Source organism: Myotis yumanensis, unplaced genomic scaffold (assembly GCF_028538775.1).
Source record: "Myotis yumanensis isolate MYYU_CA2020_CCGP unplaced genomic scaffold, mMyoYum1.0.hap1 SCAF_9, whole genome shotgun sequence".
Classification (NCBI taxonomy): Eukaryota; Metazoa; Chordata; class Mammalia; order Chiroptera; family Vespertilionidae; genus Myotis; species Myotis yumanensis.
This window is the reverse complement of record NW_027223760.1, coordinates 23069407-23091824: the sequence shown is the minus strand read 5'-3', so window position 1 is coordinate 23091824 and position 22418 is coordinate 23069407. Positions and strand designations below refer to the sequence as shown.

At 38.7% G+C, this 22418-nt stretch overlaps 1 protein-coding gene across 5 annotated transcripts in view; it reads right to left on the bottom strand.

Moving 5' to 3' along the window:
* NRF1 (nuclear respiratory factor 1) overlaps positions 1-22418 on the bottom strand; it is a 129132-nt gene that overhangs the window by 61397 nt on the left and 45317 nt on the right. For 3 of the 5 annotated variants that reach the window (XM_070423883.1, XM_070423886.1, XM_070423888.1), the window contains exons 2-4: positions 16812-17043; positions 8174-8288; positions 3142-3268 (exon numbers count right to left, since the gene is read on the bottom strand). In XM_070423883.1, coding sequence (XP_070279984.1) covers positions 3142-3268; positions 8174-8288; positions 16812-17034 — 465 coding nt within the window. In that variant the 5' untranslated portion in view covers positions 17035-17043. Of the gene's footprint in view, positions 1-3141; positions 3269-8173; positions 8289-16811; positions 17044-18739; positions 18756-22418 lie in introns of those variants that run through there. The other 2 variants (XM_070423885.1, XM_070423884.1) reach the window with 2 other exon arrangements.

Sequence of the window (22418 nt, the reverse complement as noted above, 5' to 3'; positions counted from 1 at the left end):
GACTTTCTGGTTCATAGTTTGATGCTCAACCTCTGAGCCATGCTAGGGCAAGTTATACATCTTTTTCATGTTTGTCAACATGAGGTAATTTGGGTAGAACACAGTATGAAGAATTAAACAAAACCCTGGACAATATAAGAAATATTTCAATCTATTATAAGTCCAGTACATTTTTTAATAATGTGATCTGTGAAAAAGACTCAGCTAAAAGCCCTGCTGAGTTTGGTTTAGTGCAGTGGTTCTCAACCTTCTGGCCCTTTAAATACAGTTCCTCATGTTGTGACCCAACCATAAAATTATTTTCGTTGCTACTTCTTAATTGTAATGTTGCTACTGTTATGAATCGTCATGTAAATATCTGATATGCAGGATGGTCTTAGGCGACCCCTGTGAAAGGGTCGTTCGACCACCAAAGGGGTTGCGACCCACAGGTTGAGAACCTCTGGTTTAGTGGATAGAAGAAAGTGCAATAAATTATTCATAAATACCAATAGAATAAGAAGCAAAATATTTCTATCCATTTTGGGATTGGAATAACATTTTTGGAAAAACATTGGAAAAATGTTATTCCAATCCCAAAATGTTACACATTACTAACACTTTGTTGACCTATTAGAAACCAGGATAAAACTGAATTTTTAGAGTGATAATGATTCTACATGTTTGCACTATTTTTCTTTTATCCATTTGATTGTTGACCTATTTGGAAAGTTCTATAACTGCAAAAGTTAATCCCATCAACAAACTCTTAAAATAATAAGAAATCCACATTCCAAAGATGCACAGTCCTATTGAATTTTAATTTTTCCAGAGTTCTCAGCAGCTCCAGCTAGAAGAGCAAAAAGGAAGAATAATGATGGCTTCAGGAAATAGAAAATGCAAATGTCACAGTTTTTAAATTATTAAATGAGATAATACATGCCAAGTGCTTATAACTATACCTAGAACATAGTAAGCACTCAATAAATGTTACACATTACTATAAAATCTAAATTATTTTTAACTGTTATTAATGTGAGAATATGTGCAATATAGTGCATAATTGATTATGGTAAACAATGGGGTCTAATTCTTTAATACTTGCCTGTAATTCAGTGTATATAAGTTTAAGGAATATTCTGTACCTTGAAGGTATAACAAAAGTCACCTTTTCACTTTCTTAATATTATCATTTATAGCTACTTTGAACATTTGAAACTGTAAGTATGCCACATAAATTAAAGAGTTCGGTTTTAATTTGGGTTGTTATTCCAATCTGAAAGAAATCTTTGTCTTAACAAGGGAGTTTAACCCATTTATATTTATGGTTTATAACATAATTAAGTAGTTTCACTAATATTAGCTTGTTCTATGCCTTGTGTTTTGTTTTGAATTCCTTCCCTGTTTTCTATCTTTTGTATATAGCCTTGGTTTTCTTTCCTCTTTAGTGTTCTGGGAAGAAATATTTTGCTTCTTATTCTATTGGTATTTATTCTTTAGCCATACTTATTAAATGTCAGTCAATGGGAAAATATCTACTTCTTTTTACCTTATTCTAGTCTATCAAACGATTGTTTGTTCTTGTTTCATAAAATCTATATATCTTTTTGTATTATATGGACAATTCCAACAGTCTCCTAAAGCTTTCTTTAGGATTTTTCAGTGAGGAATTTTCAGAAGTATTTTTCTGAGTCTTCTAGGTAAGTCTTTTTTGTTGTTGTTGTTAATCCTCACCCAAGGATATTTTTCCATTGATTTTTAGAGAGAGTGGAAGGGAGGGGGAGAGAGAGAGAAAGAAACATCCATGTGAGAGAAACACATCCACTGGTTGCCTCCCAAAAGCACCCTGACCGGAGATAGAGTCTGCAACCAAGGTACCTGCCCTCGACCAGAATCAAACCTGTGACCCTTCAGTCCGCGGGCCGATGCTCTATCCACTAAACCAGAGGTTCTCAACCTGTGGGTCGCAACCCCTTTGGTGGTCGAACGACCCTTTCACAGGGGTCGCCTAAGACCATCCTGCATATCAGATATTTACATGACGATTCATAACAGTAGCAACATTACAATTAAGAAGTAGTAATGAAAATAATTTTATGGTTGGGTCACAACATGAGGAACTGTATTTAAAGGGCCAGAAGGTTGAGAACCACTGCACTAAACCAAACTCAGCAGGGCTTTTAGCTGAGTCTTTTTCACAGATCACATTAGTAGAACCATATTTAAAATTTTTAATTCTGCAGAAGAGAAGACATGCCCAGATTTCAGGTCTATCAACAGTATGATACTAAGGACTGCTTGTCAGGCACCATTGTGAACTAGAAGCTTTCTACCATATTCCTCTAAGGAAAGGTCCTAATACACATCCTATTCTAGGGTCTTAGGAATTCTGGGGAAACCTCAAAACAAAACTTAAAAACATTAAGGAAGAACCACAACAACTGTGTGTGTGGAAAAACACATAGTACAACTAATAAAATCTCAAGTGATTAGTAATTCTGAATCCTTGAAATGTCCACATTCAATATGGGAGAAAACTGACAAATGTAATTTTGAGGGAATAGATTTTATCCTAATAAAAACAAAATTCAATTTAAATCTGGACAGATCTTTATTCTACTAATAATTCAAAGTTATTTCAGCCAGAGAAAAAGTAGTTCACATAAGTAAATAGTATTTTCATAAAGTTATCTATGGACAGGTATACGATCAAAATATTTAAGTATATATCAAAATTAAAGCAATGTTAAGTCAAATCTTGAATAAATGTAAGAGATTTTAAATATGCAACTCGAATATCAGCAATGAATAAAGTGCTCCCAGCTTTGCCTCATGAAGTTTATATCTTGGAATTATCTACCATTTTGTTTCTGACATAAATCAGCAACTTTCTTACAAAATCCTACATTGATTTCTTAACAAACAGAATACCATTTTTTCCCATTGCATCTGGTGAGGTAAAATACCTTGTCATTGGAAGTAGAAAGAGACATAATCATTTTTATTTGCATAAAGTGGTTTGAAAACCCCATTTCCCACTCCCTTCCTGGATGAGAGTAGGTTAGAAGTAATAATTAGTATGCTACCCAGAAGATCATAAGAATGTGAACAACAACTCACAGAAAGTAAAGGGTATCTGAGAACACAGCTCAGTCCTCTTACCACATTCTCCAATGGTGCTGCACCAAATACTTTAAAGACCGGGTTGGGTTTGGAGGGTGAGATACAGAGGACAATAGCTTGCTGTCCCACTCGAGTAGTATATTCATCTAATGTGGCTCGAAGTTTCCTGAATCAGAGAATGAAAAGAGAAATTATAAATCAGTTTAAAAAGAAAAATTATAGTGATGACAGACACAAAATTTACTTTGACTTGAGACAATTTATTATGACTACAAACATTAGTCTATCCTTTTTTTTTCTTTTTTTAAAAATATATTTTATTGATTTTTTTACAGAGAGGAAGGGAGAGGGATAGAGAGTTAGAAACATTGATGAGAGAGATACATTGATCAGCTGCCTCCTGCACACCTCCTACTGAGGATGTGCCAGCAACCAAGGTACATGCCCTTGACCAGAATCGAACCTGGGACCCTTGAGTCCACAGGCCGACACTCTATCCACTGAGCCAAACCGGTTACGGCTAGTCTATCCTTTTAAGGGACTAGTGAGTCATGTCAATTCAAATGAAGTGAAGCCAACATATCTAAAATAAAGTTTTCTATCTTTCTCCAAAACCATGTACTGTTTTATCTATGTTCCTCATAGCAAATATATGTCTATAAATAATACATTCTAATTCCTCCTGCCTGTACTATCATTAAAGGAAATGAGAAGAATTGCCCATCTAGTGGTATATAACCTGTATGTTTGCTGAAGCTACTGTTAGTACTTTTCAAGCTTTCCTTTAGTTTCATATAATCTTCTTATGTTCTTAATGTAGACTGTTTTCTAGCTTTTTATCACATACTAGAGGCCCGGTGCACAAAAATTTGTGCACTGGGGGGGGGGAGGGGTTTCCCCAGCCCGGCCTGTGCCCTCTCGCAGTCTGGGACCCCTCGGGAGATAACGACCTGCTGGCTTAGGCCTGCTCCCGGGTGGCAGAGGGCACGCCCAATCCCTAGGTGCAGCCCCTGGTCAGGCTCAGAGCAGGGCCGATTGGGGAGTTGGGGCGCCGCCCCCTGTCATGCACAGAGCAGGGCGGATAGGGAGGTTGCGATGCCACCCTCAGTCACGCTCAGGGTACAGCCGATTGGGGGGTTGGGGCACCGCCCCCTGTCACACTCAAGGCAGGGTCGATAGGGAAGTTGCGGCGTCACCCCCTGTCACACACAGAGCAGGGCTGATCAGGGGGTTGGGGCACTGCCCCCTGTCACTCACAGAGCAGGGCCGATCAGGGGGTTGGGGCGCTGCCCCCTGTCACTCACAGAGCAGGGCCCATCCAGGGGGTTGGGGCTCCGTACCTTGTCACACACAGAGCAGGGCGGATCAGGGGGTTGGGGCGCTGCACCCTGTCACACTCAGGGCAGGGCCAATGGGGAGGTTATGGCTCTCCCCTGTCACACACAGAGCAGGGCTGATCAGGGGGTTGGGGCGCCTTCCCCTGTCACGAACAGAGCAGGGCGGATAGGGAGGTTGTGGCCCCGCCCCCTGTCACACACAGAGCCACAGGGCGATCAGGGGATTGGGGAGCTCCCCCCTAACAGGCACAGAGCAGGGCTGATCAGGGGGTTGGGGCACTGCCCCCCGTCACGCTGATCCCGGTGCCGGGAGCCTCGCTGCTCCGTTGATCCTGGTGCCAGGAGGCATATTACCCTTTTACTATATAGAATAGAGGCCTGGTGCACGGGTGGGGGCCGGCTGGTTTGCCCTGAAGGGTGTCCTGGATCAGGGTGGGGGTCCCCACTGGGGTGCCTGGCCAGTCTGGGTGAGGGGCTGAGGGCCATTTTCAGGCTGGCAGGTGACTGAAGCTCCCAACTGCTCCTTTTTTTCTTTCTTTTTTTTTTTTCTTTTCTGGGCCAGCTTTAGCTATGAGGCCTCGCTGGTGAAATCAGGTTTCTGGCCTTTACCTTCTGTATTTGATACAATGTTTCGGTCAGGCTGGCTGAAGCCCGGCTGACTGAAAGCCGGTTTCTGGGGTTTTGTTTAGCTTCTATACTTGCAACATAGTTGCTTAGAGTTGCAGCTGAGAGGCCGGCAAGTCAGGCAGGGAACGTTGGAGTCCGCAGTCACTGGAGCAAGCAAGCCTCCCTGTTCGTTTCAGTGCATGGCTGCCGGCCGCCATCTTGGCTGACAGTTAATTTGCATAAGGATATGCTGATTAGCCAATGGGAAGGGTAGCAGTCGTACGCTAATTACCATGTTTCTCTTTTATTAGGGTAGATCATTCACATGGGCTGGCACTCCATTAGGAATCAACATTCCAATAAATACTAGAAAATTTGGATGTAGTATTTAAAATACTATAAGAAAAAAGTTCTAGAACATTTTATAAATTTCTTATCAACTATAATACTAAAAGGGTAATATGATAATTAGACCGGATATCATTCCGGACGTCCTTCCTGTCCTTCCTGACGAAGCCAGGGTGGAGGGAAGCCAGTCCGGGTCCCACGTGCCTGCTGGCAGCCGGAAGAGGGAAGCAGCCCGGGTCCTGGGGGCCTGCTGGCAGCCAGAGGAGGGAAGCTGGTGCTGGCAGCTGGGGAAGGAAGTCCTACTCTTGCACGAATTTTCATGCATTGGGCCTCTAGTATATGAATACATGTTATGCAATCAAAATATTAAGTCCTTCATGTATCACACCTACATAATAATCTTTCTTTGCTACCTACAAACTCTTCCGAAGAAATAAAAATGAGCAAAAGACAACATACCAAACAAGAAATTTGGTGGCATTCCTTGAAGGAATGGTCTGTATTATACTCACTGTCTCTAATTCCTCCCTTCCATTCTCTCTTGAAGACACACCAATCCTTTTGTTGTTGCCACTCTTTTGAAAATGTCCTGCTCTAACCAGTTTGGCTCAGTGGATAGAGCGTCGGCCTGTGGACTGAAAGGTCCCAGGTTTGATTCCGGTCAAGGGCATGTACCTTGGTTGTGGGCACATCTCCAGTAGGAGGTGTGCAGGAGGCAGCTGATCGATGTTTCTCTCTCATCAATGTTTCTAACTCTCTATATCTCCCCCTTTCTCTCTGTAAAAAAATCAATAAAAATATATATTAAAAAAAAAAGAAAATGTCCTGGTTAAGTTCAGTCATGACCCTCCATGTAGCTAAATCTAAAGGTCAATTTACATCTTATTTGACTGTCAGCAGCATTTGCTAGAGCTCATCACGTGCCCTCTTCCTTGAAACACTTTTTGCACTTGGTTTCCAGGGTACCACTCTCTTGGTTTTCCTCCTGGTGCACTGGTTGCTTTTTAGACTCCTTTGCTAGTTCCTTTCATCTCTCCAAACTCTAAAGGGTATGCCCAGCCCATGTAGCTCAGTGTCTGAGCATCAGCCCATGAATCAGGAGGTCACAGTTTAATTCCTGATTAGGGCACATGCCTGGGTTTCGGGCTCAATACCCAGCAGGGGGAGTGCAAGAGGCTCTCTCTCATTGATGTTTCTATCTCACTATCCCTTTCCCTTCCTCTGTCTAAAATAAAAATAACAAAAATATTCAAAGGGTACAGTGCTTGAGGCTTAAGTCTACACTCACTCCCTAGGTGGTCTCTTTCAGACACATAGTTTTAAATACTACCTATATTGTTTATATCTTCAATGAAGATCTCTTTTTTAAAATATATATATATATTATTGATTTTTAGAGAGAGGAAGGGAGAGGGAGAAAGAGAGAGAAACATCGATATGAGAACAGAACATCAATCTGCTGTCTCCTGTACTCCCCCCTACCAGGGATTGAGCCCACAACCCAGACACATACCCTAACTGGGAATTGAACCAACAAGCTTTAGGTGCACAGGACGACGCCTAACCAACTGAACCACACCAGCCAGGGCTAAGATCTCTTTTTTGAATTCCAGATTCATATTTCCAACTGCTTATTCTATATCTCTATTTAATGGTTAAGAGGTATCATAAACTTAACCAAAACCAAATTCCTGATTCTGCCCTCAATCTTATACCTGCTCCTCTTCTGGTAAGTGTCAACTCAATCCTTCCAGTAATCAGACCAAAAAACTTGAGGTCACCCTTCAGCCTTTTTCCCCTCTCACATCCCACATCCAATCCATCAATGAATCATGCTGGAGCTGATCTGAAATACAATCAAAACCTGACTACCTCTTTCCACCTTTGCTGCTGCTACATTGGTTTAAAGGCGCTATTACTTCTGGCTTAGACTACTACATTAGCCTCTTAATTGGTTTCCTTGTTTCCATTCTTATACTCCTAGAGGCTATTGTCAATACAGTAGCCTAAATGACCCTTTTAAAACATACGTCAGACCATATCATTGCTTTGGTCAAAAGCCTTCACTGACTTCCCACCTCACTCAGAGCAAGAATCAAAGCCCCAGTATTGGACCAAAAGACCTCATGATGTGACTCCCCACTACTGACCATACCTTCTCTCATTTTCTCTCTAGCTATTCCTCAAACATGACTATCATGTTCCTTTCCCGCTTAAGAACCTTTCCCCTTTCTATTCCCCATTTCCCCAGGGGAAAAGCTCTTCCTTCCCCATTAACATGGTTGCCTTTTCACTTACTTCAGGTATCTGTTCAAAGGTTATCTTATGAGCATTTCCCAGACCAACCCTATTAAAAAAAGAGAAACTACATATTCCTCCTAACCTCCTAACCTTTATTTTTCCTTACTCCACTTCATCTTCCTCCATAGCACTTATCATCATCTGACATATTACATATTTGTTCACTTTTTTCCCCCTTCACTAGAATATAAATTCTTTAATGGAATGTTTTGTCCACTATTATATTCCCAAAGCCTAGAACAATGCCTGGCATATAGCAGGCATATAAATTTCCTGAATTAATTAATGTAATATTATACATTGGTTAATCATATTTCTAGTAGCATTTATTTAGTTTTGTAAGAGTACTTTGAGGTCTAATTTTGTCATCAAGGGATCTAACTTGGTATCTTTGGTGAACCTAATAATGTATGTTCTAATTGTGTCATCCACCCCATGAAATATTTGAGAAATAACAATATGGATAAAAACGCCCTCACCGAAGCAAACGTGTTTGCTGTCTCTTCCGGATAGATGGATTAGACTCAAACACATGAGGCCGTTTCCGTTTCTTTCCTGTTGCCACAGCAGCAGCAGCAGCCATTCCCACAGGACCTGAAATAATAATGTATGTGCTGAGATTATGCAGAGCCTGTTAACTATACAAGACAGAACACAATTAAAGCTACAAAAAAAGGTAGCACTATTTCCTAATATGTTATCAATAAATATAAAATATTCCTGATATTATCAATATATTTCACTATTATTCAACATGAATTATATTTCAATCTACCAATAAAACTTAAAAAATGAATCTTTTAAAAAAAGTGAATGGCATGCCTCCCCACCACATACCAGCCTGAATTTTATATAATGATTTTTGTTTTGTTTTGCCAGTATACTGATACTGCTAAGGAAATATTCTCACAGGTGCTAGATGATATTGCAACATTGAGAGGAAGCTTGCCAGAACAACAAAAAAATTACAGATTTCAAATTTCATTTCCATTCCTGTGACAGCCAAATTAAGGAAGTCAGACATAATCACTCATACTTGGAATTAGTCAAAATGATGAAAGCTTCCTGGTAGGAAAGAGATGAAAACCCATCCCACTCTAGGGAAAAAATGGTAATAAAAACTGGTCTGTTTTGCCCTGAAACTAATGACTAAAATAAAAGTAGGCCATTGAGAACTACTGGAGTCTCTGATTCATGAAATCTCAAACATATCAAAGACATTCCTTTTTTAAAAAATATTGTTATTGATTTCAGAGAGGAAGGGAGAGGGAGAGACAGAATCAGCAATGAGGAGAGAGAATCATTGATTGGCTGCCTCCTGCACGCCACACTGGGAATTGAGCATGTACCCTAACCAGGAATTGAACTATGACCTCCTAGTTCCATAGGTGAATGCTGAACCACTGAGCCATGCTATATTTATTTTTAACAGATGACCCACTGGTATACTTATTTGTGAATCCATAAAAGGCTTAAATAAAAATTAAGTTTAATCCTTCACATTTATACTGGCATAAATGTTATATATGTTCTAAGTGGCTCAATTAAAATAAGCCTTCCTGAAATCTTCTGCTGCTCTAATGCTGTTTAGTAGTATAAGTCTGACTTAAATAAACCCTTCTAAAAGAGACCCAAAGCAAGTAAAATGAATGATTTTTTATCTACCTTTCATCATAAACAGCTGGGAGAGGGGAAAAATCTTAATGATATATTTTTTCCAACATTTTATTTTTTTAATTGTGGTAAGAGCACTTAACATGAGATCTACCATCTTAACAAAATTTTAAGTGTATAATACAGTATTGTTAAATATAGGCACAATGTTGTACAGCAAATCCCTAGAACTTAACTCTGCAAAATATGCAAAAGAGGAAAATGAACAGTCAATAAAGATCTGAAATGGTGCTGTATCTTGTCTTCCTGCACTGGCTGAAACCTCTACCTCAGAGCCAAGCAAATTAAACCAATAGTAAGATACTATTTCATACCCACCAAACTGCCAAAACAAAAACTGATTGATAATACCAAATAAGGTGAGGACTAGAAGCAGAAGGCACTCTAGTACACTGCTTATGGGAATGTAAATTAATGCAACAGTGTGAAAAGACATTTGGAATACAGTGGGGCCTTGACTTAAGAGTTTAATTCGTTCCGTGACGGAGCTCGTAACTCAAATTACTCATATGTCAAATCAACAGTGAATGAGTGAGACACGTGATGCTGGACTGATGTTGTGGCGTTCACTGTGATGTTCGCTTCGCCAACTAGCGGCGGGGTATCTGAAGCTGGCTCGTAACCCGAATCGCAACTCAAAGCAAAAAATCAGCCGAGAGAGAGAATGCTTATATCTCAAAAAACTCGTTAGTCGGGACACTCGTAAGTCAAGGCCCCACTGTATCTAGTAAAACTGAAAATGTGCTGATCCTTGCCTTCCAATTCCCTCTCCTTGCTGGGTATATCCTCAAGCAATGGTTTCCAAACTGCAGGTTTCCACCCTATGGTGGCTCATAAATAATTTTTTGGTTTGTTTTGTTTTTAATAAAATGCAATAAAGTGAAAGAGAATAGAACATATCAGATATTGTATTCCCTGCAGTAGGGGGTAAGTATTACTTCATGAAAAACTGTTATTTCATTTTATGTGCATTTGAGATAACAATGTAAAATGTATTACTGTGCAATATTGTCAGAAGAGTTTGAAAACCAATGCCAAGAGAAACCCTCACAATATGCACAAGAAAATATTTAAGATGATTTTCATTTGCAGCAATTATAATTGCAAAATATTATAAACAACCTAAGTATTCTACCAATATATGAAACAGCCAGATAATGGACTACCAAACAACAGTTAAAATGAAAACATATAGTCATATTATCAACATGAATCTCAGAAAAAGAATACCAAATGAATAAACATAATGTTTTGTTTTGTTTTTTTTTAAAAATATATTTTATTGATTTTTTACAGAGAGGAAGGGAGAGAGATAGAGAGTTAGAAACATCGATCAGCTGCCTCCTGCACATCTCCCACGGGGGGATGTGCCCGCAACCCAGGCACATGCCCTTGACCGGAATCGAACCCGGGACCCCTCAGTCCGCAGGCCGATGCTCTATCCACTGAGCCAAACCAGTTTCGGCAACATAATGTTATAAAATGATAACATCAGAGTAATACCATTCATATAAAACTTAAAACATGCAAAGCAATGCTAAGTATTATTTACTGATATACAGCAAAAACATAAAAGAAACAGAAGAGAAAGATAAAGACCACATTCAGAACAGAACAGGTTACCTCAGTGGAGGGAGGGAAATAGGATAAGAAAAAGCAGCTCCCGATTACCCCTTCCTCTTCATTGACCTTACTTCATTACTTTCTTCAGAGCGCTCAGTACTTTCTGAAAATATCTTACTTTATTATATATACCTTCTCCCCCCACTGGTCTGTAAACACCTTTAGTAGCAAGCTCTTGCTTGTCTTATTCATAGTACCTATATATAGAAATAGAGTCTATAGTAAGTAATTGTTGAATGATTGTATAGTAAATCATTTCTACCAGCTGGGCCTCAATTTGCATATCTGCCACACAAAAGGGTTAAGCTAAAGTCCTTTCCTAATCTTACCACTATGACAATACAGTACAGTAATACAGCAAAACTGTCTCAAAAGCATCCTAGGAAAGAAGCTGACCTGGATTCACGATGTTAGGATGCCCTCTTCTGGGACGTATAAGAACTTCAAAAATGTATTTTACAAATATTTCATGTGATTTGCTGCTACGAAGCTTTATTTTTAAATTCACCATTTCAGAAATATACAATGGACAATAACTTATGGTAAAAAGATTATTCTTCATTACATCTATCTTCCTCCCCTTAAATACAGCATATATTAAAAAGATGTTGTATTTTGGCTATTCCTGATCATTGATCTCCCGTCCAGTTTTTCCTAAACATCTAAGCACAATACAGTATCAGATCCACCCAAGTATGGTTTAAGAATCTTCCACATAATGCTAAATATACAATATAAATAACAAAGAGAATGGTACAAAATATAGCTCAGCTTTAAGTAATTTAGTGGCCCAGAAAAAGTCTTAAAACCTTAAATTGGATTAAGATGATCCAGGATTGCTAGTGCCCTCAGACATCTGGCAGAAGCAAATAAAAATCCTCTCGAGGAGGATAATATTATTCTAGATATCAAATTACTTCTTATTTTTACTTTAATTTTTCAATTACAGTTGACATACAATATTATTAGTTTCAGGTGTACAAGCCAGTGATTTAGACCAGCCGTGGGCAAACTACGGCCCGCGGGCCGGATCCGGCCTGTTTGAAATGAATAAAACTAAAAAAAAAAAGACCGTACCCTTTTATGTAATGATGTTTACTTTGAATTTATATTAGTTCACACAAACACTCCATCCATGCTTTTGTTCCGGCCCTCCGGTCCAGTTTAAGAACCCATTGTGGCCCTCGAGTCAAAAAGTTTGCCCACCCCTGGATTAGACATTATATAATTCAGCAATCATCCCAATAAATCTCATACCCATCTGACACCATACATAGTTATTACCCAAATTACTTCTAAAACTCATCTTCCTGCCCTAGCCGTTTTGGCTCAGTGGATAGAGCCTGGGCCTGTGGACCGAAGGGTCCCGGATTCGATTCCAGTCAAGGGCATGTACCACGGTTGAAGGCTCCTCCCCGGCCTGGGCCCTGGTTGGGGCTTGTGCAGGAGGCAACCAATCGATGTGTTTTTCTCACATCAATCTCTCTCTCTGTCTTTCCCTCTCTCGTCCACTCTCTCTAAAAATCAATGGAAAAATATCTTTAGGTGAGGATTAAAAAATAATAAAGGTAAGTAAGTAAGTAAGTAAGTAAGTAAGTAAATAAATAAATAAATAAAATTCATCTTCCAAACACAGCATCTAGCATTCATTCAAATATAACCAGTGGGCAGTTCTGGTCAAGATGGCAGCATACTCGCCTCCTCCCACAACTACATCAAAATTACAACTAAACTACAGAATAACCATTATCATTCAGAACTGCCAGAAATCTGGCTAACTGGAAGTCCTACAACTAGGGAATTAAAGAAGCCACAGCAAGACTGGTAGGAGGGGTAGAGATGCCGAATGGGCTGGTCCCACACCCACGTGTGGCAGATAAAAACTGGGAGGGCTATCTCAATTGCACAGGTCCCTCTTGAGGAGTGAGGGGTCCCAGCCCCACACCAGGCCCCCAACCCAGGGTTCCAGAGCAAGGAAGAGAAATCCCCATAACTTCTGGCTGTAAAAACTAGTGGGGAATGAGGCTGAGGGTGCTGGAAGGCTGCTGGAGTCCCACCCAGTTCCTCTTAAAGGGCCCTTGCACAGACTTCCTCAGATTCATTCTCTCTGAGCTCCGGCCTTGGTGTGTCAGCTTGAAAGACATGATACCTATGAGGAGGAACTGAACTGTCTGACATCAGGGCAGCTTTCTCCCAGACATAAGTACTGGCAGAGGCCATTGTTTCTTTACTGAGCCCTTCCTCCACATTGCAAGCAGGCAGGCGCTACATCTGAGACTCCAATAACCTGGCTCGCAGAGTTTGCCCCGCCCTGGTGATTCTCTGAGGCTCCACCCGACCCAACTTTTGGGCCCTCCCAAGCTGTTTCCCGTAGCTTTTCCAGACAAGGCTTCAGATTTTCCTAAACACGCAGCATCTGGCTTCAGCATGCCCCATACCTCTCACTAAGTGGCCGTAGGCTCAGCACCAGGCAGCAGTTCACAGACTGCCTTGCCTGGGCACCACCAAGCCCAGCACAAGTAGCAGTCATCTGCAGATCGCTTTATAGCTCATGCCAGGTGGCTCCGGGCAGAACACAGGTGGCAGGTGCACCTCCTGAGAGGCCCCAGAGCCAGCACACCCAGTGGATATCTTCAGCCACTTCGAAGCACAACCACCCAAAGACCTCCATAAGTGACACACTCAAGGGGTGGGCTCAGCAGGCACCAGAACCCCACTGAAGTAAGTCCTGCTCTGTGAGGTGGGCTCCAGCACAGCTGATCCTCCACAGTGGTCTGAGGTCAGTGGTCACATCCAGTCCTTGCAGCTGAACAGCCACGGGTAGATCCCTCCCACTGACATGCCAACAGCATTCAAGGCTCAACTACAAGAGGAGGGTGTACACAGCCCACACAGGGGTTGGGAGTGGGGGGAGCACACCCAGCTTGGGTGATAGGGAGGCTGTGCCACTGGACCCTACAGAATACTTACATTAGGTCTCTCTACCAAGCCTGGGAGATGTAGCAACTCTAATACATAGAAACAAATGCAAGGAGGCTGCCAAATAAGAGACAAAGAAACATGTCCCAAATGAAGGAACAGAACAAAACTCCAGAAAAGAACTAAACAAAATGGAGACAAGCAATCTATTAGAGTTGAAAACAATGGTTATAAAGATGCTTAATAAACTTAGTGATAACCTCAACAGTATAACAAAGTACCAGTCAGAAATGAAGGATACACTAACTGAAATGAATAATCCACAGGAAATCAACAGGAGAGTAGATAAAGCAGAGAATCAAATCAGTGATTTGAAATATAAGGAAGCAAAAAACACCCAATCAGAACAGCAAAAAAGAAAAAAGAATCCAAAAGAATGAGGATAGTGTAAGGAGCCTCTGGGTCAACTTCGAGGATACCAACATTAACATCATTGGGGTGCCAGTAGGAGAAGAGAGAAAGCAAGAAATTGAAAACCTATTTGAAAAAATAATGACAGATCGCCCTAACTGGTTTGGCTCAGTGGATAGAGCGTCAGCCTGCGGACTCAAGGGTCCCAAGTTCGATTCTGGCCAAGGGCATGTACCTTGGTTGCGGGCACATCCCCAGTAGGGAGTGTGCAGGAGGCAGCTGATCGATGTTTCTCTCTCATTGATGTTTCTAACTCTCTATCCCTCTCCCTTCCTCTCTGTAAAAAAATCAATAAAATATATTTTAAAAAAAAAGAAAAAGAAAAAATAATGACAGATCAACAAGCAACAAATATTGGCATGCAATGTGGTGTGATCAAGTGATAATCACTGGCCGAACACTGTCTATGTGCAGTGACTCTTGGATTTAAGTATGTAGACTATAGGTGTAGATATGCAATATTTATTTATGTTGGCGAAATTACTAGTGTTTTTCCCAACATATGGCCTATTCACGAACAACAAAATAACCTATTTGTTTATAAGCAAATTTTGGTTAAAAGCATTTTAAAATTAATAGGGTGTTAATGTTCACACATGCTATATGGACTGGAAATTTTGTCCGTTAAATCCAAAGTCCAATAAATCTAGGTCCACAAAATCATGTTTACTATATTCCAAAAAATTCAAGAGGAGGGAAGACTCTCAAGCTCATTTTATGAGGCCAATATTATGCTGATCCCAAAACCAGATAAGGACACTACAAAGAAAGAAAATTATAGGCCAATATTCCTAATGAACATAGATGCTAAAATCCTCAACTAAATTAGCAAACCAGATTCAGCAATACATTAAAGAGATCATACATCATGATTAGGTTGGATGTATTCCAGGGATGCAAGATTGGTATAATAACCACAAATCAAAAAACTTGATATATCACATCAAACAAAATAAAGGATAAAAATCACATGATCATATCAATAGATGTAGAAAAAGCATTTGATGAAACCCACCACCCAATTACAATAAAAACTCTCAGCAAAGTGGAAATAGAGGGAACATGCCTCAACGTAATAAAGGCCATATATGACAAACCCACAGCTAACATACTCAATGGGCAAAAACTACAGGCATTTCCCTCAAGATCAGAACAAGACAAGGATGTCTGCTTTCACCACTCTTATTCAACATAGTACTGGAAGTCCTAGCCATAGCAATCAGACAAGAAGAAGAAATAAAAGACAGTCCAATTGGAAAGGATGAAGAAAAACTGTCATTATTTGCAGATGACATAATACTGTATATAGAGAACCCTAAAGACTCTACAAAAAACTACTAGAATTGATAATGAATTCAGTAAAGTAACAGGATACAAAATCAGTTACATTTTTATACACCAATAATGAACTATCAGAAAGAGAAACTAAGAAAACAATCCCATCCACAATTGCTTAAAAAAGGAAAAAAACAAAACACCTACACACAGAGAACAGAAGGAAAGAGGGGTAGGGTGGGGGGAGGTAGAAGAGGATAAAGGGGGAATAAATGCTGACGAAGGAGACTTGGTGTTGGGTGATGAACACACAATACAATATACAGATAATGAAATATAGAACTATACACCTGAAACTTATGTAATTTCATTAACCAATGTCACCCCAATAAATTCAATAAAAATTTAAAAGGAAGAAGTTCAAGTGTTCTAAGTGTTCATGATGTATGATCTCTTTAATGTATTGCTGAATCTGGTTTGCTAATTTAGTTGAGGATTTTAGCATCTATGTTCATCAGAAATATTGGCCTATAATTTTCTTTCTTTGTAGTGTCCTTATCTGGTTTTGGGATCAGCATAATATTGGCCTCATAAAATGAGCTTGAGAGTCTTCCCTCCTCTTGAATTTTTTGGAATACAGTGTTCCATTATCCCTAAAGAGGACACAAGTATCAATTATATAATACTTGGACATAAGTAAAGTATGTATGTTATCATTTCTAGGAGTACCCCTAATAGCAAAAGTATATATAACCTCCAAACTAACAAGAGAAAAATAAAAACTTTCAATCTCTAAAAGGAAAAGAAAACACAGAACAAGTGAGATAAAGAGAAAGCATACAGTAAACACGATCAATTTGAACTTAAATATATCAGTGATTACATTTAGTATAAATGGACTAAATGCTTCAGTTCAAAGTCAAAAGATCGTTAAGATGGATGAAAATAAAAAAAATAAGCCATATCACCAATAGTATATGATTCTAGGACTTAAGTCTCGATATAGCACCGGCACAAAATCCAAGGCTTAAAACAAAATTGTGAAGATGCAATATGAAGATAAATGTGAGAGTGCCTACATCCTAGGCTCTTCCAGATATGCAGCGTACCAGAGTTAAGCAAAAAATAAAGAACTTCCAATACAAACAACATTACCTGCAGCAGCCAGATGGGCTGTTACCTCGTCGGCGGCTGTGGAGTTGAGTATGTCGGAATCATCGTAAGAGGTGTCCTCTGGTGAGGAAGGCGAGTCTTCATCAGCACTCAGCATACTGTGTTCAGTGTAGGTAGCCACATGGACCTGCTGTACTTGTTGGGCCACTGCATGGGCTTCTATGGTAGCCATGTGTTCAGTTTGGGTCACTCCGTGCTCCTCCATGTAGATCTACTGTCAGAAAAAAGGCAAAGAACAGAATTCAGTGTGTAATATAACACAATACTTAAACTAAGTGATATTTTCCCTAAGAGCAGGAGAAACCTTTGATTTCACTACAAACCTCACCATACCAAGTCATGGGAAAAGGGAGGCACCATTCAAATATGACCCAAAAATGGTAGAATATTTTCCTTATATAATACCTTCTGATGGAAATCACTGTGCTAATTTTATACCTGAGGTCACGAAACAATAAATACTCCAATATTACACATAACAGTAAAAGACAATTAAATATAACAAAAAAAGATATTTAAAAGATCCCAGTGACTTGACATTTGACACTATAGAGATGAAAACACTTAATAAGTAAATGAAATATTTAACATTTTCTTTGTATTTTTCATAGACAAATTGGAGTTAAATTCCTGCCCCCCAAAAACTGCAATCATTCAAACTGGATTTTCTGCTTATAAACTGTGCTTCTTGTAAACCCTAAAATGATGCAGTAATTTATAAAGAAGATAAAGGTTTGCTCCTCTACTGCACTTATAATCTGTTCCCTCTTTCCCCAACAACTACAGAGAAGTGCATTATCTTTAAAAAAAAAACTTTTTAAAAGCATACATACATACATATGATTTAAAATAAAAACATTCATATTACACATATTATTCTATAGTTTGCTTTTTTTCTTATTACAATATACCTGGACATCTGATATGTCAAAACATTCAGATCTACCAGACCTTTCTAAATAGCTGCAGAATACTGCATTGTAGGATGTGCCATAATTATGCAACCAATCACCTACTGATACATGGCAAGGCTGCTGCTTCCAAAATCTTTATTATAAACATAAGTGCAATAAACATACCTGTATATAAAACTTTGCATATTGGTTCCTCAAAAAAACTTAAAAGAATTACTATATGACCCAGCAATTTCACTCAGGGTCTATATCCAGAAAACATGAAAGCAGTCTCAAAGGGCTATTTATACATATCCATGTTCATAACAGCAAAACTCACAATAGCCAAAAGGTAGAAGCAACCCAACTATCCACTGATGGGTGAATGGATAACAAAATGTGAATATTTATACAATGCAATACTATTCAACTTTTAAAAAGAAGAAATACAAACTAGGAATAGAAGGAAACTTCCTCAACCTGATTTTAAAAATCTACAGATATGCCCTAATCGGTTTGGCTCAATGGATAGAGCATCGGCCTTCGGACTTAGGGGTCCCAGGTTCGATTCCGGTCAAGGGCATGTATCTTGATTGCAGGCACATCCTCAGTAAAGAGTGTGCAGGAGGCAGCTGATCGATGTTTCTCTCATCGATGTTTCTAACTATCTCTCTCCCTTCTTCTCTGTAAAAAATCAATAAAATATATATTTAAAAAATAATAAAAAACAAAAATCTACAGATAACATCAAACCTAACGGTGAGAATTACTATAGTCCCGCCTTATCTGTGGAGGATACATCTCAAGACCCTCCGTGGATCCCTCAAGCCATAGGTAGTACTGAACCCTATATATATATATATTATGATTTTTCCTATAATTTATAAATTAGGCACAGTAAGAGATTAACAAAAATAATAAAATAGAAAAATTATAACAATATACTATAATAAAGTTATGTGAATGTGGTCTCTCTCTCTCTCTCTCCCTCAAATTATCTTATTGTATAGTACTCACCCTTCCTTCTTGTGATAATGTGAGATGATAAAATGCCTACAGGATGAGATGAAGTGAGGTGAATGATGTAGACCTTGTGAACCAGCGTCAGGCTACTATTGACCTTCTGATGATACATCAGAAGGATCATCATATTTCGGGTGATCCTTAGTCACTGAGCCATGACGATTGACTGTGGATATACAAAACTGCTGGAAATGAAACTGTGGATAAGCAGGGACTACTATAGAAGCTTTCCTGCTAACATCAGGAATAATGCAAGCATGCCCCCACTTATCACTCCTTTCCACCTGGTACTGAAAGTCCTAGCTAATTCGGAAAGAAAGAGAAAGAGAGAGAGAATACTGATTGGGAAGGGGGTAAAAAACTTCCTCTGTTCAAGATGACATGATTGTCTATGTAGGAAATCCAAAAGAATCAACAACAAAACTCCTGAAACTAGTAACGGCAATGCTACAGTAATCACAAAGTTCATATACAAAATCAATTCTTATATAACAGCAATGAACAAATAGAATTTGAAATTAAAAACACAATACTGTTTACATTAGTAACCAAAAAATGAAATACTTACTAGTACGTATAAATCTAACAAAATATGAATAAGATCTATTTGGGGGGGAAAAAACTATAAAACTCTGATAAAAAGAAATCAAAGAGGCCCCAGCCAGTGTTGCTAAGTGGTTAGAGTGTTGGCCCAGGCATGGAAGGGTTGCGGGTTCAATTCCAGATCAAGGGCATGTATGTAGGTTGCAGGTTCTATTCTTCCCTCCCTCCTTTCCTCCTCCCTCTCCCCTTCCCCCCCCCCTCCTCCTCCTCCTTCTCCTCCTCCTCTCTCTCTCTCTCTCTCTCTCTCTCCCTCCCTCCCTTCCACTCTCTCTAAAAATCAATGGAAAAAATATCCTCAGGTGAGGATTAGCAACAACAAAAAAGAAATCAAAGGAGAAATAAGCATTGCGGTAGGAAGACTCAATACTACTATCAAGATGTTCTAGTTTGATCTACAGATTCAATGCAATCCCAATAAAAAATCCCAGCAAGTTATTTTATGGATATTGATAAACTGATTCTAAAGTTTATAAGGAGAGACAAAAGACCCAGAATAGCTAGCACAATGCTGAAAGAGAAGAACAAAGTCGAAAGACTGACACTACTTGACTTTAAGACTTAAAGCTACAGTAATCAAAGTAGTGTAGTATTAAGAACAGACAAACAGATCAATGGAACAGAATAAAAAGTAAAGGTACAAGCCTCTATAAATACAGTCAACTGATCTTTGACAAAGGAGCAAAAGTAATACATACAATGGACCAAAGGCAGTCTTTAACAAATGGTGATAAAATAACTGGACATCCACATGCCAAAAAGTGAATCGAGACATAGACTTGACACTCAAAAGAAACTCAAAACAGATCATACACCTAAGTGTAAGAAACAAAACTCCTAGATAACATGAGACAATCTAGATGACCAAGGGTATGGCAACAGTGTTTTAGATACAACACCAAAGGCATGATCCATGAAAAGAAATAACTGACAAAGCTGGACGTCATTAAAATTAGAAACTTCTGCTCAATGAAAGATACTCTCTATGAAAGAGAATGCATGCATATTTAGAGTTTACCCCACAAAAAGACAGCCGTATAGATATAGAAATATGACCTTTGTGGCTATAAGTAAAAATATAATTATTCATGTGAAATTCTTTTCTCAATTTATTCTACTCTATTATTAAGGTTTCCTTTTCCTTCTTTGAGGACTTTTAAAATCCTTTGTTCCTCTTTCTTAAGCCTCGTACTGATATCTTTCTTCTTTAGGTCAACTATTTCCATGTAGCTGCCTAACTTTTTACTTTTCTAAGGTCCTTGATTTTTGTTTTATATTCTGGTGCTGTTTCCAATTTCTTTTTTTTTTTGCGGGGGGCGGGGGGAGCTCTAACTTTTCATTATGTCTTTTCACTCTCACATCACATACATATCATAACTCATCCTTGTGACTCAAGTGATTCTTATCATTGGAATTATTTGATTATCTCAGGGAGTATTCTGTAGTTCAAAATAAAATTCAATGTAATTACAAAAAGGATGCCACAAATCCAAAAAGATCTAATAATTGTCTATCTTTTGAAACCCCTTTCTATACTTTCTTTTGTGCCTGAGATCATCTCCCAGCCTTGCAGTTCTGTGTGGCATAATACCTTCATAGATAAACTCACACCCTCATTTCTTCAAATGGAGCTTTGAACAGGTACTGGTACAATAATAAGCATTTAATATAGAGAGAAAAGAAGAAAGAAAACATAGTAAAATATTAACATTTGGGAAATCTGGGTAATGATAGTTTTTTATACTACTTTTGCAACTTTTCTAAAAGTCTGAAATTATGTCAAAATAAAAAAAATTAAAGAGAGGTTTCTTCCATATCCCATGTTTGGTGTGTTTCAGAATATTCAAGGGAATATATCCTACTTCCCAGATTTGTCCATATCTAAAATGCAATTTAATACTATTTAAGTCACACAATTAAAAATAACATATGAGGGAAAGGCAACATTAAAATACTATTTTCCATCCATTTCACTGTTCTTCTAGACTAAGAGATGAACTGCTTAGGGCATTTTAGAATTCTGGGTACTTCAAAATTGTTTTTAAATGATTTGGGATTAGATGGCATCTAACTGCTTTTCAAAGGGATTTGTACACTATGCACTTGGCATAATGGATTTCAATTATTTTCTCAGAATGCAATTACTGCATAAATCAATAGCTGTCTGTTTCACAGGCTTGTCACTTTTGTCCAGTGCCTCATCTTTCTACCTCACTCCCCATCCCATCCTTCAGCCTCTCTAACCATTTTTATTCAGCACACTCTGTGAAAAAGCAAAGGCAAAGGTATTTCAAACTTCTTTGAAGCAGAGTGGGATACTTGTCAATGATGCTTTTAATGTTTTCAAAAAATAATGTATAAAATAGGTTGCCTAAAGCCTGATATGACTAACATATACACACTGCTGGAGATCATCATGCCCACCCTCCCCAAGACATTTCCAGTGATGCCTTTTAGCACTCATCCATGAGGAGTGAGATTCTCTGGATAGCAAAACTGATAGGAACGACTAATGGTTGAAAACATATTAGATAATATGATTTTTAAAAAAACCACACAAAACCACAGGACAGACTATTACTCCATATCCAGAACCCCTAGATGTTATCTAACCTCTAAGTCTCAATTTCAACTTCAACTCTTTTTAATGAAAAGAAAAAGGTAATTCCTTTACTCAAAAGGACATGAGGATTAAATGAGACCATCCAGATACACAGTGCCCAGCACATATGCTTAATATTATTATTATGCCCAGAATTACTATGTTTTTATTATTCTATCCTTCTTGACTTATTCTCTGACTATTCTCACAAGGGCTGGGCCTCAATTTCTTCACCTTTAAATTAGACCTCCATCTCTGTGTTTTGTTTTGTTTTTAATTGAGAACAAAAGATTTTGAGTCAGGCATCTAAAATGCCCTCTTTCTTTCTTTTTTTTAATTTACCAAAGTAACATTGGTTAATAAGATTATATAAGTTGCAGGTATACAACCGTATGATACATTTGTATATTCAATTGTATGCTCACCACACAAAGTCCTGTTTCCTTCCATCATCATATATTTGACCCACCT